The sequence below is a fragment of the Bos javanicus genome, chromosome 12, assembly GCF_032452875.1.
Source record: "Bos javanicus breed banteng chromosome 12, ARS-OSU_banteng_1.0, whole genome shotgun sequence".
Classification (NCBI taxonomy): domain Eukaryota; kingdom Metazoa; phylum Chordata; class Mammalia; order Artiodactyla; family Bovidae; genus Bos; species Bos javanicus.
In genome coordinates this window covers 71,345,545-71,360,689 of record NC_083879.1, presented here as the reverse complement: position 1 = coordinate 71,360,689, position 15,145 = coordinate 71,345,545, and the positions used below count along the sequence as shown (strand labels likewise).

The window sequence follows — 15,145 nt, the reverse complement described above, 5'->3', positions numbered from 1 at the left end:
GATTCTGTCTCTCCAGTTGTGTGCGTCAGACTTCACTTGCCCACCTGCCCACTGCCCGCAGTGCCCTTCAGTACAACACAGCCTTTAAATAAGAGCCATGCCACCCACCTTTAAACCACCTGGCCCCCCCACCTCACCTCCAACACTATGGACTGAGGACAGCTCACCACCTTCTCCACCTAAAACACCCCTTTCACAGCAACTGCATCTTCCATCCCTCCTGCCCTCACACACTCACACGCCGCCCGTGTCCCTAAGGCAGCACTAAGGGACACAGAAAGCACAAGCCACCCAGGGGGGTCTGCAGCAGACCCCCAGCAGGCTCAGCCAGAACAGGGCGCTGATGGCACTGTGTCCCCAGGTGGACTGTCTCACTGGGGGATCTCGACCCAGGATCTTCAGGGTCATGGAGGTCACTGACCTCACAGCTTTCTGCCTTGGGTTTTCTCCTGCACATCCTCTCCTAGACCCTCTGCCAATGCCAGGATACTAAGACACTCCTTTCAAACACCAAACCACCTCAACAGTCAGGACTGAAACCAGCACAGATGGTGCATGGATTCTCCACGATTCATGGTGAAGCTGGAGCTCCTCCCCACAGGGGTCTCTGGCCTGGATGACTTGGCCCATGGGGAGGGAGCAGCCCAGGGAATGGTGTGCTCCTGGAGGTCTGGCAGCTCCTGCCCAGATGAAGGGCCCCGGGTCCTGTTCCACTGGAATGGGAGAGGTAATGATCCCTTCTTGGGAGAGCATTTTTCAGATGTGTCCTGGGCAAGCTAACAATTGCTTGCTGAGTGACTATAAAATGTCTTAGGTTTTCAGCTCAGGTCCAAGTTTACTTCCTCCAAACCAGGAGGCAAATATTCCTTGAGGTTGTAGGATCTTCTTTTTCTCAAGGATCACTTTTAGCATTTATATCATTTACTGAGCACTAACAGTGTCCTAGTATGGTATAAAATGTCAGTGCCATCCTTCCACAATACTATGTTTTAACTGGTTAAAATAAAAATATTGCCTTAGCAAAAAGTTCATTCAAGTTTTGCCAAAAGCTGTTATGGGAAATCTGAAAGAATTTTTCTGCCAACCCAATAGTAATCCCCTGGAGAATTTGTCTTTAAGCACCTGTCCATTCTAAAAGTAAATACAACCGCTGAACTACATCCTGATTCACAGAGAAGTTTTAACTTCAGACATGAAAGCTCTGTCCTCTCTCGTCCCCATCTCATCCATCTCAGTACTGATCTGCATACACTGAGAAGTTAATGCACAGTTAAGTAAAAACTTTTACCTCAAGAAATATAAGTAGTCCCAAAGCAAAATAGAATTTCCAGTAACACTTGACAATTGTTTTCATTAAAGAAGGCTCCCGTGCATCTTTCTGGGCTCTCAAAATTTCTTGATCCCAGTACCTGCGATGAGAAACAGAGCACAGTGAAGAAGAGCCCTGCTACAGGTAAAATGGGGGAGAGGGCAGAGCAGAAGACGAGCCTTCACTACAGAGTGCTCTGTGGCTGCCCCATAGATGCTGGCTAATGGGTCACAAGGCGCCTGAAGGGTGAGCAGTGTAGACTGAAGCACCAGTAAAAGCACCAGACCAGGTTTTGAGGGAAAAGTCCCAGTCTCAGAAAACAAGTTCCTGTCAAGCTTTGCTGGACTCACAGATCATGAGCAGCTCATGGGTGCAGACACCCTCCTCCAGAGGCGCCACCTCCAGGGACAGAGCTCTGCCTCCAGGGCCGTGGCTGTGGGCTCCCTCCACGTCCACAGATGCACAGAGAACATGGGCTCCCCCAGCCTCCAAAGTGGGCTAAGCCTGGGGTCAGCCTGAGGTGGTGTGTGTGCAGTGTCAGGGAAGAAGGCTCCAGAGAACACAGTGGAAGACAAAGCACACCCCCCAACACACACACCTTTAGCCCCACGTGGAAATTCTCCCTCTCCCTCCCCTTCTCCCTGCTGCCTGTGCTCACCCTTGCAGCTCTTCTCCAAGGCGCTGGGAGCGATCTTCTGGAAGCACTGAGTACAAGTCATCTTGTTTTAATTTCCGTTCGTAACCAATTTTAAACAAGGGGTTTAGCCACCTGTTAAAAATTAAGAGGACAATGACATATATCTAAATTACACAGCTCTAATTAGAATCCTACAGTGATGGGCTTTGTTAAAAAAAAACAAAACTATATTTTAAATATACAGAGATATGATGGGATAATTAGACATGTGTTTACACACTCACACACAGACACATACACAATCCCTAATTCTGTAGGCTGAGAAGCCCCAGAAGCAATAACACACTGGTAGCAAAGAGCATTCCAGCCCCAGTTTCTTGGGGTTTTGTTTAACCTACACAATTACGATTTTTTTCTTGTGGGAAGGACTTTTAAGGTCTACTCTCTTATCACCTTTCAAGTATTCAATACAGTAGGATTAACTATAGTCACCAGACTGGATGTTACACCTTCATGAAAGTGAAAGTTGCTCAGTCATGTCCAACTCTTTGCGACCCGGTGGACTATGGAGTTCATGGAATTCTCTAGGCCAGAATACTGGAGTGGGTAGCCTTTCCCTTCTCCAGGGGATCTTCCCAACCCCAGCGATCAAACTCAGGTCTCTCACATTGCAGGTGGGAATTCCATGAACTGTATAGTCCATGGGGTCGCAAAGAGTCAGACATGACCGAGGGACTTTCACTTTCATGAGGATGTAACGTGCAGTCTGGTGACTATAGTTAATCCTACTGTATAACTTATTTTACAGTGGAAGTTTGTGTCTTTTGGCCCCCTTCACCCAGGTCTTGGCTTTTTAATATCCTTCTTCCCAAAAAGGAACCAACTGAAGAAATGCTGGTTCCAAGGTTGGGGCTGTGTGTGTCAGCATGTGATAATTCTGTTTTTTTTTTTAACAGCAATATAAGTGCATGTCATGAAGCTTTGGAGACATCCATGTCAAAAACATCCATCTCCGGTGAACATGTGACAGCTACACAATGAGATAAAGAGCCAGGCCACCCCACCCGTGAAGTTCCCTCTTTCAGAAAGCTCTGGTTGACCTGATAACAGACCATCTCACTGACTGCTTGCTTCTCCCTTCCTGCACTTTAATTCCCGCTCTTATTTTTTAAATTCATTAATAAAGAGTGAACCTTTAAAATCCTAGACACCCCACTCTCAAACTCAAAAAGGCAGAATCCCAAGTCCAAGCTTGCTCATGAGCTCTCTCTCTCTCTCCACCCAGGACCTTGCTGTGTCACCCCAGGGGTGCCTTGTACCCTCCAGGGCATGTGAGTGATACACCTTGGCATATCAAAGTTCCCTGATGGTTGGTTGTTGCTGAGATGTGTCTCACAATCCTAAGAACCACAAGGGCCGGTCCAGCCACAACACTGACTGTAAAAGGAGAATTTCTGTGGGGGCTGCTCATAAGTAGTATGAGCCCTGGTGAGCAGAGCCCCAGGCAATCCCGGCAAAAGCCTCACTGTCTACAGGCCAAGATCAACAGGCAGAGAAAGTCCAAGATGGGTCTGGGACATCCTGTGCCATAAAATAAGAAAGTGCTCAAGGAATCATGAGGATGTGTAGAAGGACAGAGAAGCTTGAATGGCTCTTGCTAGACAAATCTGAGATACTTAGAGCATCAAAACAAACAAATGGCAATTAACCTTAACCCAGTAAATAATGAAAGAATCCATGAATCCGTAGTGCTACGTAAACAGGAGAGAAATGAAAGCTCTTGCAAACAAATCCAAACAAACATAAAAGGAGTAATCAGTTATTTTAAGCTATGTACATAACTGAAAATGTACTGTACTGAATAATTTTCAAGTGTAAGATATTTTTTATCTTTATATTAGGAAAAGCCCTTGGGAAATTGTTTTGTGAGTCAATCTGTAAACTATGTGTCCCAAGACATGTCTATTCTAGATAGATGCTTAGTCCCGTGTGCAAATCAAGTGCTGGTCCAAAAGACTGCTGAAATTTTATATGCTTACTGATATTTTACAGTTTTTTATCCTGCATGTCCTGTAAAGTTATAAGTCTGCACAATAAAAATGTTTAACAATTCAAAAAAATAAATAAAAAAGGATCAAGAAAATCATCAATGAAAATTAAAAACTGGCTGAAAGTTTGAAGCAAAAGATGATATTTACATAATCTCAACTTACCACTCTGCAATTATTTATTATAAAGGGAAAAAACTAACTGTACAGATGATCCCACAAAAAAACCTCTTCAGATCAATTATGCATTATTTAAATGATAATAGTTAGAATGCAGAGACAGCACATAGGTAAATACCATTTTACTGATTTTGCCAGGGTAAGGAAAATTCCAAGGCCAGACCATAATAACCCATGGATAGAGATCAAACCAGTCATTCCTAAAGGAAATCAACCCTGAACATTCATTGGAAGGCCTGATCTGAAGTTCCAATACTTTGGCCAACCTGATGCAAACAGCTGACTGATTGGAAAAGACCCAGATGCTGGGAAAGATTGAAGGCAAAAGGAGAAGAGGAGAGCAGAAGATGAGATGGTTAGATGACACCACCGACTCAATGGACATGAACTTGAGCAAACTATGGGAGAGAGTAAAGGACAAGGAAGCCCGGTGTGCTGGTCCATAGGGTCGCTGAGTCAGACACGGCTGAACGACTGAATAATAGCAACAACAGAGATTACATTTCTTCTCTCCTCTTATTCCCAGGACAACATAGGTACAGATGCTCAAGAACTATTTGTTGAATGTATGAATATCCATGACTCATTAAAGGAGCGATAAGATAGACTGAACTTCAGATTTTGCTAATCTGGGTAACTTGGCACCCCTAAAGAACCCCAGTCCAGGGGTCAGAAGACTGGACTCTAGTCTCAGCAGTGGTGCTGAGCATCCAGGGCCTCAGCTGTCCTCTGCTCCACGTCTCCACTCCAGTTCAGCAGCTCCACGACCTTTAACATCTCTAGGTCTCAGTTTCCTTCCAAAACAACAGTGTACATCTAGGAGCTTTACCACTAAGCATGTTTGAAACATGTTGGGTGATTTATTCCACACTTGTCCACTATAGAAAATGCTCAGGGAATTAGCACTGGGACTTACCCAGATGATGACACCCTGCCCCCAAAGTGAAAGCATTAGTCACTCAGTTGCATCTGACTCTTTGGGACCCCATGGTCTGTCCACAGAATTCTCTAGGAAAGAATACTGGAGTGGGTAGCCATTCCCTTCTCCAGGGGATCTTTCTGACCTACATTCTCCTGCATTACAGGCAGATTATTTTACCTTTATCTGAGCCACAAGGGAAGCCCACAAAAGACCCTCTTTAAAATTCTGCTTGAAGAGGAAAACATACTCAACATCAAAATATCTTTGGATCCAGATTCCTTCCTAACTTTCTATGGGAAAGTTTAACATTTATTTAGAGAATTATCTAATGTGCAAAACATGACATTTATTTTTTAATTAAACTTTTTATTTTGTATAGGAGTATATCCAATGGCCAACATGATAGTTTCAGGAGGACAGCAAAGGGACTGAGCCATACATACACATGTATCATTCTCCCTCAAACCCCTCTCCTATTCAGGCTGCCACATAACATTGAGCAGTTCCCTGTGCTATACAGTAGGTCCTTGTTGGTTATCCATCCTAAATACAGCAGTGTGTGCACGTCCTTACCAAACTCCCTAACTATCCCTTTCCCCCTTCACTCTCCCTGGCAACCATAAGTTCATTCTCTAAAGTCTGAGAGTCTGGTTCTGTCAAAATGTGGTATTTAATTGAAATGTATAATTAGGATGTGATGCATATTATGACCATATATTTCAGTGCATCTTTCCTTTTTCCAAATTCCCATAAGTAGAATAATTAGTGAAGGGCTGAATTCTTTTCCATTAGGTTCAGACCAATCTGCCCTCTTAACAGCTGTTTGTGAGCTTATTTCATTGCAACCTTTGAGTACCTGAATTACAGTTTTTCTGGGCCTAAATTTAAAAATAATTCAGGGTTTTAATTTGAATTTTTTGACTTATACATGCTTAGTCATTCAGTCCTGTCCGACTCTTTGCAAACCCATGGACTGTAGCCTGTCGGACTCCTCTGTCCTTGGGATTTTCCAAGAAAGAATACAAGAGTGGGTTGCCATTTGATTCATAAAGATGGAACACTTTTTATGTCTCTTGATCATTTGTCTTTCTTCAAATGTCTATTAATATATTTTATATAGAGTATATTTTTGAAATAACTTGTAATAGTGCATTCAATACTTTTTCAGATTTTCATTTGTTCTTTAGATGTTTAAAATTATGTATATCATTAAATAAAATCAAGCTTTTCTTTTTCATTTCTCCTGCTGCTTTTGTAGTATGTCTTCTGTAGTATATCCTAACATCATCTAAATCTCTGTTTTATTATAGCTTTTTTCTTATTTTATTTCTAACAGTAAAGGCAGCTAGAATTTTTTTTTTTTTTTTTTTAGTTTTTGATATAGGATAGGCCCCATTTTTTCCTAAAACAGTCCATTCTCCAATTATGGTTTACTGAATTTTTCTTATTCCTCACTATTGGAAATAAGAAGCACAGTTAATGAAGCGTGTCCAGCTGGGGACTGGATTGTCTAGTCCCTTGAGACTCTGTCCTCACTGCAGCCTCTGGGGTGAGCTCTGTATTTCTGTCTACCCTCGTCCCAGAGGCCAGCAGGTTGGGGGTGAGTGCAGGACCTATCCCCAGTGATGAGGATGGGGCAGGGTCTTGGACTAGATGCACTTGGCCCATCAGGAAGCTGTTAAATCCTTGCTCCCCTGACACTGGCCACATCTCAGTGAACTGTCCCCTTGCAAAGGGAGTGTGGATGTGAAAACTGTCTGGTATCAAGACAGACTCCCTGGAGACACTTTTCAGAGAAGCTGATGACATGAGGGGGGATGTGAACTGGCCGAGTGCTGAGATGATTTAGGGAGGTTGGTCCTGCTAGGTCCTCAGTAACTATCAATTGTGAATGGACAGAAATGTTTAATTTCAAACTATGATTCTTTGCACCATTTTCAGAATACCACCTGTTATTGTTCATTAACAGTCAGAAATCCACATGCTGTAGATGGAGGCTGAGTGAGCTCTCCAGGGCTCTTTCTCTGACCTTGACCTGTTCCCAGTGAATGTTTAGCTTGATGAGTTTTGGTAATTTTATACAATAACCAGAGCCTCAAGCAAGAAATAGAACACCCCAAAGGTATGGTCAAATTTACTGGTATGTCCTTACAACAAAACAAACTGCCGAACAAATTTAAATTTATTTTCTGTAGTTTACTCTTGATTTTTTTGGTCTTTGTAGTTCTGCACCTGATCAGCCTGAGACTAGTATCCTTTCAGAGGTATCAAGTGGATAATTTTCCACCCAGAGTCTTTCATGGGTCCCCCATTGTGTTGATTCCCTACCCTCTGTTGACCTGAAACAAATAGACTGTCAGATATTTCTTCAGCAAAGATGGGCTTATTCAGCATCAGCAGAGAATAGCAGTTTGAGGTCTGCATTTGTGCAGAGCCAAGTGTAAGTCCCCAAAGTGCCAGGGCTGGAGAGCACTTTTACAGAGGGGAAGAGGAGGTTGGGAGGGCTCCTACAGAGTCCATGGCTTTTCATTGCCTGCATCCTTACCAGGAAAGGACAGGAGTCTCTCTTCTTCCTGTTGGGGGCTGCTGTTGTTGTAACCTCATCTATCAAAGTTATCAGAGGCTTTCTACTGGGGACCACATGGGATATGCACTCTGTGGTAGTGATGACTGCTCTTTGTCTGGGGGGACTTTGTCCTGTTCAGAGCATCACCAATCCTCTCAGCATCCCAGGGAGGTGTTCTCTCCGGGTCTTCTCCCCACTTTCCTGAGGCCAGTACTGAGAGGTTATGTGGCTGGTTCACGGTCATATAACCAGGAAGTGGCAAAGTCTAGACTCTATAACACAGGAACACTTCCAAATGAGGCACATCAGGTGCCATTTTTGTTTCACATTAAGTTTTTTAAAACTGTGGAAAATGCACACAACATAAAATTTACCGTCTTGGCAATTTTTCAAGCACACGGTTCATTATTGGTAACTATCTTCACATTACTGTACAACCAGTTTCAGAACTCTCTTCATCCTGTACTGGTGTGCCATCAAACACTAATTTTCTACTTCCCTTACCGCTAGCCCTTGGCAACCATGAGGTCACTTTGTTTCTCTTTGAATTTGACTGCTCTGAGGACTTCACATAAATCAAATCATAAAATATTTGTCCTTCGTGATACACATTTTATAAGCCTGCCATCAGTGTGCAGGGTTCCAGTTTCTTCACATCCTTGCCAACACTATTGTTTCTTCCTTTTTTTCCCCATGTGTGACCTGGTGTCTCATTGTGGTGCATAACTAACACATGGTTAAGCAACTTACCCCAATAAAAATCAAGACTAAAAAAACATGAGCTATAATTTTAATTTAAAAAAAATCTGTGTATGTGTAGATATGCAAAGGTTTCTAGGGGAAAGACTGAGAAATAACCAAAATATCAGCAGGTAGACCTGGTTAATAAAAACAAATCCTTATTCCTTTCTTCTTGTATGTGCTCAGTCATGTCCAACTCTTTGCGACACTATGGACTGTAGCCCACCAGGCTTCTCTGCAATGGGATTCTCTATGCAACAATAATAGTGTGGGTTGCCATTTCTTACACAGGGGGATCTTTCTAACCCAGGAATCAAACCTGCGTCTCTTGTGTCTCCTGCACTGGCAGGTAGATTCTTTACCTCTGTGCCACCTATCTGGGAGGCCCTTCTTCTATAGTTTTAAGTTTTTATAGAAATAGAAAATATATATATTCTTTTCTAAAATTCACAATTACCAATAGTCAAAATGTATTCTTTCTCTTAGACTCTCAGTCCTACCTGTGCTGTGAAAACACTAAAACCTCAGTGTGGTCATTTGTATAAGTCAGTAAGCTAGTTAATGGCATCATTTACAAGTTGAGAAAGCAGATGAAATGTGAGAAGAAAAGCAAACAACCAATGAGAAGATGAAAATTCAGTTTTTCTCTACAAGTTGGGCCTTGTCTCTGGGCAGCACTTCCTGCCTGGGCTCATTTCAACTTTCCCAGGACAGCGAGTGGGGGACACGAGGAAATCACAAGGGTACCTGAGACTTCACAAACAGGATGGCAATTGTGGTCACCAACTAACTTCACAAAGTCTGGACCCCTTTTAAAAGTTAGCACTGAAGGAACAATGCCAGTGGGAGGAGAGGCTTAAAGCAGAAGCCAGCCTCCACCTTCCATCAGAATCACCTGGAGCTTGCTTAACCCCACCCCCATTATTTCTAAATTTACAGAATTGGTCTAAAAGGACTTGATAGGGAGATTTGCATTTCTAACAAGCTCCCAGGTGACAAGGATGCAGCAGGTCTGAGAGCCATACTCTGAGAACAGCTGCCCTAAAGCTTGATTATAGAGATGTTTCATGAGCATCATCTCCAACAGCAAGAACTTTAAGAACTTCCCTTGAGAAACTCCTGCCTACAAGATCAAATGTGTGTTTGCATTTGCTTTCTCCCTGCATTTAAGAACAAGTATCCAAAGAGAAGTGGCTCAGAATAGCAATTATATACAGGGCAACACAAACTCGGGAGCCAGGCTCCTGATTTGGGGTCCAACTTTCACTATTAAGTTGTGTGATGCAGGCAAGTTACTCAAACTCTTAGAATTTGGGAGAGAATGGATACATGTATCGGAGAAGGTGATGCCACCCCACTCTAGTACTCTTGCCTGGAAAATCTCATTGATGGAAGAGCCTGGTAGGCTGCAGTCCATGGGGTCCTGAAGAGTCGGACACAACTGAACGACTATGACGGAGTCCGTTTCCTGTCCACATGAGACTCACAACATTGTAAACTGGCTATACTCCAATATAAAATTAAGTTTAAAAAAATTACTCAAACTCTCTGCTTAAGTGACTTCACATATAAAATAAGAGGTAATAGCTCCTTCCATTTCAGCAGGAAAATTGGAAATGGGGGGTCTACCCAAATCAATGAGAAGTCCTCATCTTCACATTTCCACATACACACCTTTTGAAAATCCACAAATAGAACATCCCTGGAGAGTTCCTTGCCCTGCCTGAAGTTAAGGAGAGGTGTCTCTACTTTGGTATCATTTACAGTTGTTGTTATTTAGTCACTCAGTCATATCCAACTCTTTTGCAACCCCATGGACTATAGCTTGCCAGGCTCCTCTGTCCATGGGATTTCTCAGGCAAGAATACTAAAGTGGATTGCCATTTCCTCCTCCAGGGATCTTCCCCACCCAGAGATCAAACCCATGTCTCCTGGGCTCCTTTTATGGCAGGTGAATTCTTTACCACTGAGTCAACAGGGAATCCCACACCCATATTTTTCCTTCTTGACCCTCTTTCCTTAAGGGCTACCAAACGGCCAAGAGATGTAACCACACACACTGAATACACCACCATCAAAACATGCACAGGAGTTTCTGTTTCCTAGGGATCCCCAAGTCCCTCCCACATAACAACAAAGGAAATACCAGAATGTGCGGGAAAGATGAAGGTTTAGGGTCCAGGAACGAAAGATATAATAATCACTCAAGTGTGATTAAACCCAAAGGTTCCACCTACTTAGTGGTCCCAGCTACTAGATTGTGGAGAAGGCAATGGCACCCCACTCCAGTACTCTTGGAAAACCCCATGGATGGAGGAGCCTGGTAGGCTGCAGTCCATGGGGTCGCTAAGAGTCGGACACAACTGAGCAACTTCAGTTTCACTTTTCACTTTGATGCATTGGAGAAAGAAATGGGAACCCACTCCAGAGTTCTTGCCTGGAGAATCCCAGGAATTGGGGAGCCTGGTGGGCTGCAGTCTATGGGGTCGCATAGAGTCAGACATGACTGAAGTAATTTAGCAGCAGTAGCAGCAGCAGCTACCAGATGGAAAACTTCAGTTAAGAGCTTCATCTCTCTGAGTCCCTTCTCATCTGTGAGTTTCTTCCCAGCCCAGGGACCCTTCAGTGGTTTCAGGACCAGAGGACTCCTGGGCAGGACTACCTGCATCAAGACCATGCACTGCTTCTGGAAAGGCTAGAGATGCAGATAAGACCCCATAGGCTTCAGGGACCCCATTCCCAGGGTGACTCTCAAGGCATTCACAGTTAGGTAAGGGGCTGGTCAAATACATCCTCCAGTCTTCTCAATGTATCCCAGGTAAAAGCAAAATGGGTTTAATAAGCATGTCCCTGTTCATTAAATAAAAAACAAGTGTTCTTACACACATGAAATGTGTCACAACTAGATACCAGGATGTACAGTGAGAGATGCACACGGAAAGAAAGAGGGAGGCAGGGAGACATGGTCACAGACACAGGGACAAGGGAACCCAGTGCGGTTGGACTCAGCTGTCACCTTATGAATGTGGGGAAAGGAGGGGACATTATTGGAAGATGGCAACAGGAGCAGAGCACTAATTAGATAAAGGAAGCTGTTCAGGGCTGTTTGCTTAGTGGGGAAAGTAAGAATTAGTTCAGAACTATGAATCCAGAGCTGTACTGAGGAAGCCGGCTAAGGATGGCGTGCGACCGGGTCCTGTCCTTCTCCCGCTGGCGGTGACCCCCCTGGGCAGCCTGCGTTCTCAGCCTCCCTGCCTCCTGCTCCTGCTACCCCTCCTGCTTCCAGGGACTAAGGACGCTGACTGGGCAGCGAGCTGCAAGGCAGGGAGACCCTGCGCCCCCCTACCAGGTCCCTCTTCCCATTCCTGCTACCCCTTCCCGCCTCCTCACCCAGAGGGCACAGACAGGGACCCCCGCGGCCGGCGTGGGGAGACCCCACTCGCTACAAGCAGCCATCGGAAAGCTCTCCCTCGCCCTGACCCTCGACCCTCAGCCCCTGCAAGGCGCAGCAGCGTCAGGCACTGGCCCTGAGGCGGCGCGGTGTCTCAGCCCAGGCGGGCTCTCACCAGGAGAACAGCCGGGAGCAGAAATTCGCGTCCTGCAATGGGTTGGGCTTCTCCTCCGGGGACACCTGCCGCATCTTGCCAGCTTGGACCCGCGGGGGCCGGAGGCGTGGGGTGGGGGCAACCGGGGGCCACAAGCAGGTGAGAGGCGAGGCCGCAGGCGCCGCTGATGGAGGCGGTGGGGGAACCGCAAGGTGCGGGGCGCAGGACCCCAGGCGCCCTCGTTCCCGCACTGGGCCGCCAAGTATACCAGATGGCGCGCTCTGAGCTCGGGTCCCCACCCAGAAGATGGAGAGGGAGGGGCAGGCTGCAGCAGAAACACCCCTCAGCTGTGGTGAAGACCAGAGAAAGCTGGCAGAAGGAGATAGCAGCCCGCCCTCCGGGCACGCTGCCCTCATCAGGACCAAACAACGGCACTGTGGGAAGGTCTCCAACTGGAATGCAGCAGGACCTGGGCGGCCTTCCTGGGAGAGACCCCACCCCGCTGCGAGATACCCTGAACTAGTGGCCAGTACTGGTCAGTGGAGGTGAGCACAGATGACGGGCACAAAGCTGCCAGGCTACTGAGATGACAGCCCCAGGCTCCCCAGTGTCTGTTCTACTGCTAGGCTGGCCCTGAGGAATCCTGTTTTGATAAGATGAAGGAAAAGGAAAGACCACAGCACATCCTTCTCCTGACATGAAGGACAGTTACTCAGCAGTAAACTGATGCACAGAGAAAAGTACATAAGCAAAAAGTCAACATTTACTTTGTTTATCCCTCAAATAAATAAACTTTGAATCAGCCAATAAGCAGGTATCAGTTCAAGAGGGAAATGAGTAACTTCAGACATTTTTCCCATACATGAACCTCATATGAATATATATGAAGAATATAAATGCATTCAAAGAAATATTTCTGGAATGAAAAAACAAAGTGTGCTATAAACATACAATGTCATATCACTCAGCCTTAAAAAGGAAGGAAATTCTGACACATGTCGCAGCGTGGATGAACCTTGAAGACTGTGATGTTGTGACTTATAATTAGAATATGTATTTAGTCTTGATGATGTTGCTGGCACAGAACTCCTAACACCCTTAGGTGCTTTAAGGTAAGCGTGAAGAAGTATCTTTTGATAATTATAACAGGCCCCTTTCAACTACACCTGAGTTTTAGTAAATTAATCTATCAGAAAAACCAAACACCTGATTAAAGGGTTGGCATTTTCAGCCACACCCTCCATGTCTAGGGAGAAGAAGGACTGGAAACAGTTGAATTACCAATGGCCAATGCATTAACCAGTCTTGCCTAAAGTATGCTTCTATGAAGCCTCAATAAAAAACCAATAGGATGGGGTTCACAGAGCTTCCCGGCTAGTGCACCTGTGCAGGTGCAGGAAGAGCGACTCACCTGGAGAGGCCTGGAAGCCCCTGCTCCACCCCCCTACCTTGCTCTCTGCATCTCTTCCATCTGGCTGTTCTGCAGTTGAATCATTTTATAATAAACTAGTGATTTAGTTGAGTAAACTGTTTTCCTGAGCTGTAAGCCACTCTAGAAAATTACAAACCCAAGGAGGAGGTTATGGGAATCCTGATTTATGATCAGTCTGAAAGAAAAACAGGTAACCACCTAGACTCACCACTGGCTTCTGAAGTTGAGAAGAAGGGGTAGTATTGTGGGACTGTTAGACCTATACAAGGTCTAACAAAAACTCCAGGCAGACAGTGTCAGAATTGACTTAATTGTGGGACATAGTTGTGTCTTATAGTCTGAGAACTGGTTCAGTTCAGTTGCTCAGTTGTGTCCGACTCTTTGTGACCCCCTGGGCTCTAACACACCAGGCCTTCCTGTCCATCACCTACTCCCGGAGTTTATTCAAACTCATGTCCATTGAGTTGGTGATGCCATCCAACCATCTAATCCTCTGTCATTCCCTTCTCCTCCCACCTTCAATCTTTCCCAGCATCAGGGTCTTTTCGAATGAGTCAGTTCTTTGCATCAGCTGGCCAAAGTATTGGAGTTTCAGCTTCAACATCAGTCCTTCCAATGAATACTCAGGACTAATTTCCTTTAGGATGGACTGGTTGAATCTACTTGCTGTCCAAGGGACTCTGAAGAGTCGTCTCCAACACCACAGTTCAAAACTTAAATTCTTCAGCACTCAGCTTTCTGTATAATCCAGCTCTCACATCAATACATAACTACTAGAAAAATCATAGCTTTGACTAGATGGACCTTTGTTGGCAAATTAATGTCTCTCCTTTATAATAAGCTGTCTAGGTTGGTCATAACTTTTCTTCCAAGGAGGAAGGGTCTTTTAATTTAATGGCTACAGTCACCATCTGCAGTGACTTTGGAGCCCAAGAAAATAAAATCTGTCACTGTTTCCACTGTTTCCCCATCTATTTGCCATGAAGTGATGGGACTGGATGCCATGATCTTAGTTTTCTGAATGTTGAGCTTTAAGTCAACTTTTTCACTCTCCTCATTCACTTTCATCAAGAGGCTCTTTAGTTCTTCACTTTCTGCCATAAGGGTGGTGTCATCTGCATATCTGAGGTGATTGATATTTCACCCAGCAATCCTGACAGACTGAAAACCACAATCACAGAAACTGAAGATTAGCTGTACTTAAAACAATCAAGGTGACACTGGTCAGACGAACATGACTAATTTCAAGACGACTGTAGCGCTGACTCTGCTCTTTATACTCATAGCCCTCTCCCTCTGCCTATAAAAGTTATTGTCCACTAATTGTCAACAGTGGGGACAGTCAGCCTTTGGACAGGTGCCCACCCTCTCCCCACTCATACATACTGGCATCTAAAATAAAGTTCTTTTCCACCAACCTGGTCTCTTTATTGGCTTTTGAGCACCGAGCAGCCAGACGCCCCCCACCCCTTCAGTATCACTTTTTGGCCTTCTATGGTCAGCCTTTGAACTATCACAGCACCAGCCATGGTGAGAGGGGAGTGACTTTTAGTGTTATAATGCAGGATCAGAGACCAGACCACGCTCAACACCATCTTGATTAGCTGGATCAAGCCAGTTTCTGTGGGATCCTATTTTTCTCAATATATGCGCCCCTCTTCCTTCCTGTCTCAAAAGCATGGATACATTGTTTCCATAGTGACAAGGCCATCTTAGCCTGTCATCTTGAAGACCATACCTGTGTATGGGGTTACACAGGGTTCTC

At 44.9% G+C, this 15,145-nt stretch overlaps 1 protein-coding gene across 1 annotated transcript in view; it reads right to left on the bottom strand.

Annotated features, from left to right (window-relative positions):
* The window catches only part of LOC133258040 (ATP-binding cassette sub-family C member 4-like), a 158,901-nt gene extending 145,709 nt beyond the window's left edge, over window positions 1-13,192 (bottom strand). Inside the window, 4 exon segments of the mRNA XM_061434375.1 lie at window positions 1,289-1,409; window positions 1,968-2,078; window positions 11,970-12,273; window positions 13,186-13,192. Coding sequence (XP_061290359.1) covers window positions 1,289-1,409; window positions 1,968-2,078; window positions 11,970-12,273; window positions 13,186-13,192 — 543 coding nt within the window.
* Between the last annotated feature and the right edge of the window lie 1,953 nt (window positions 13,193-15,145).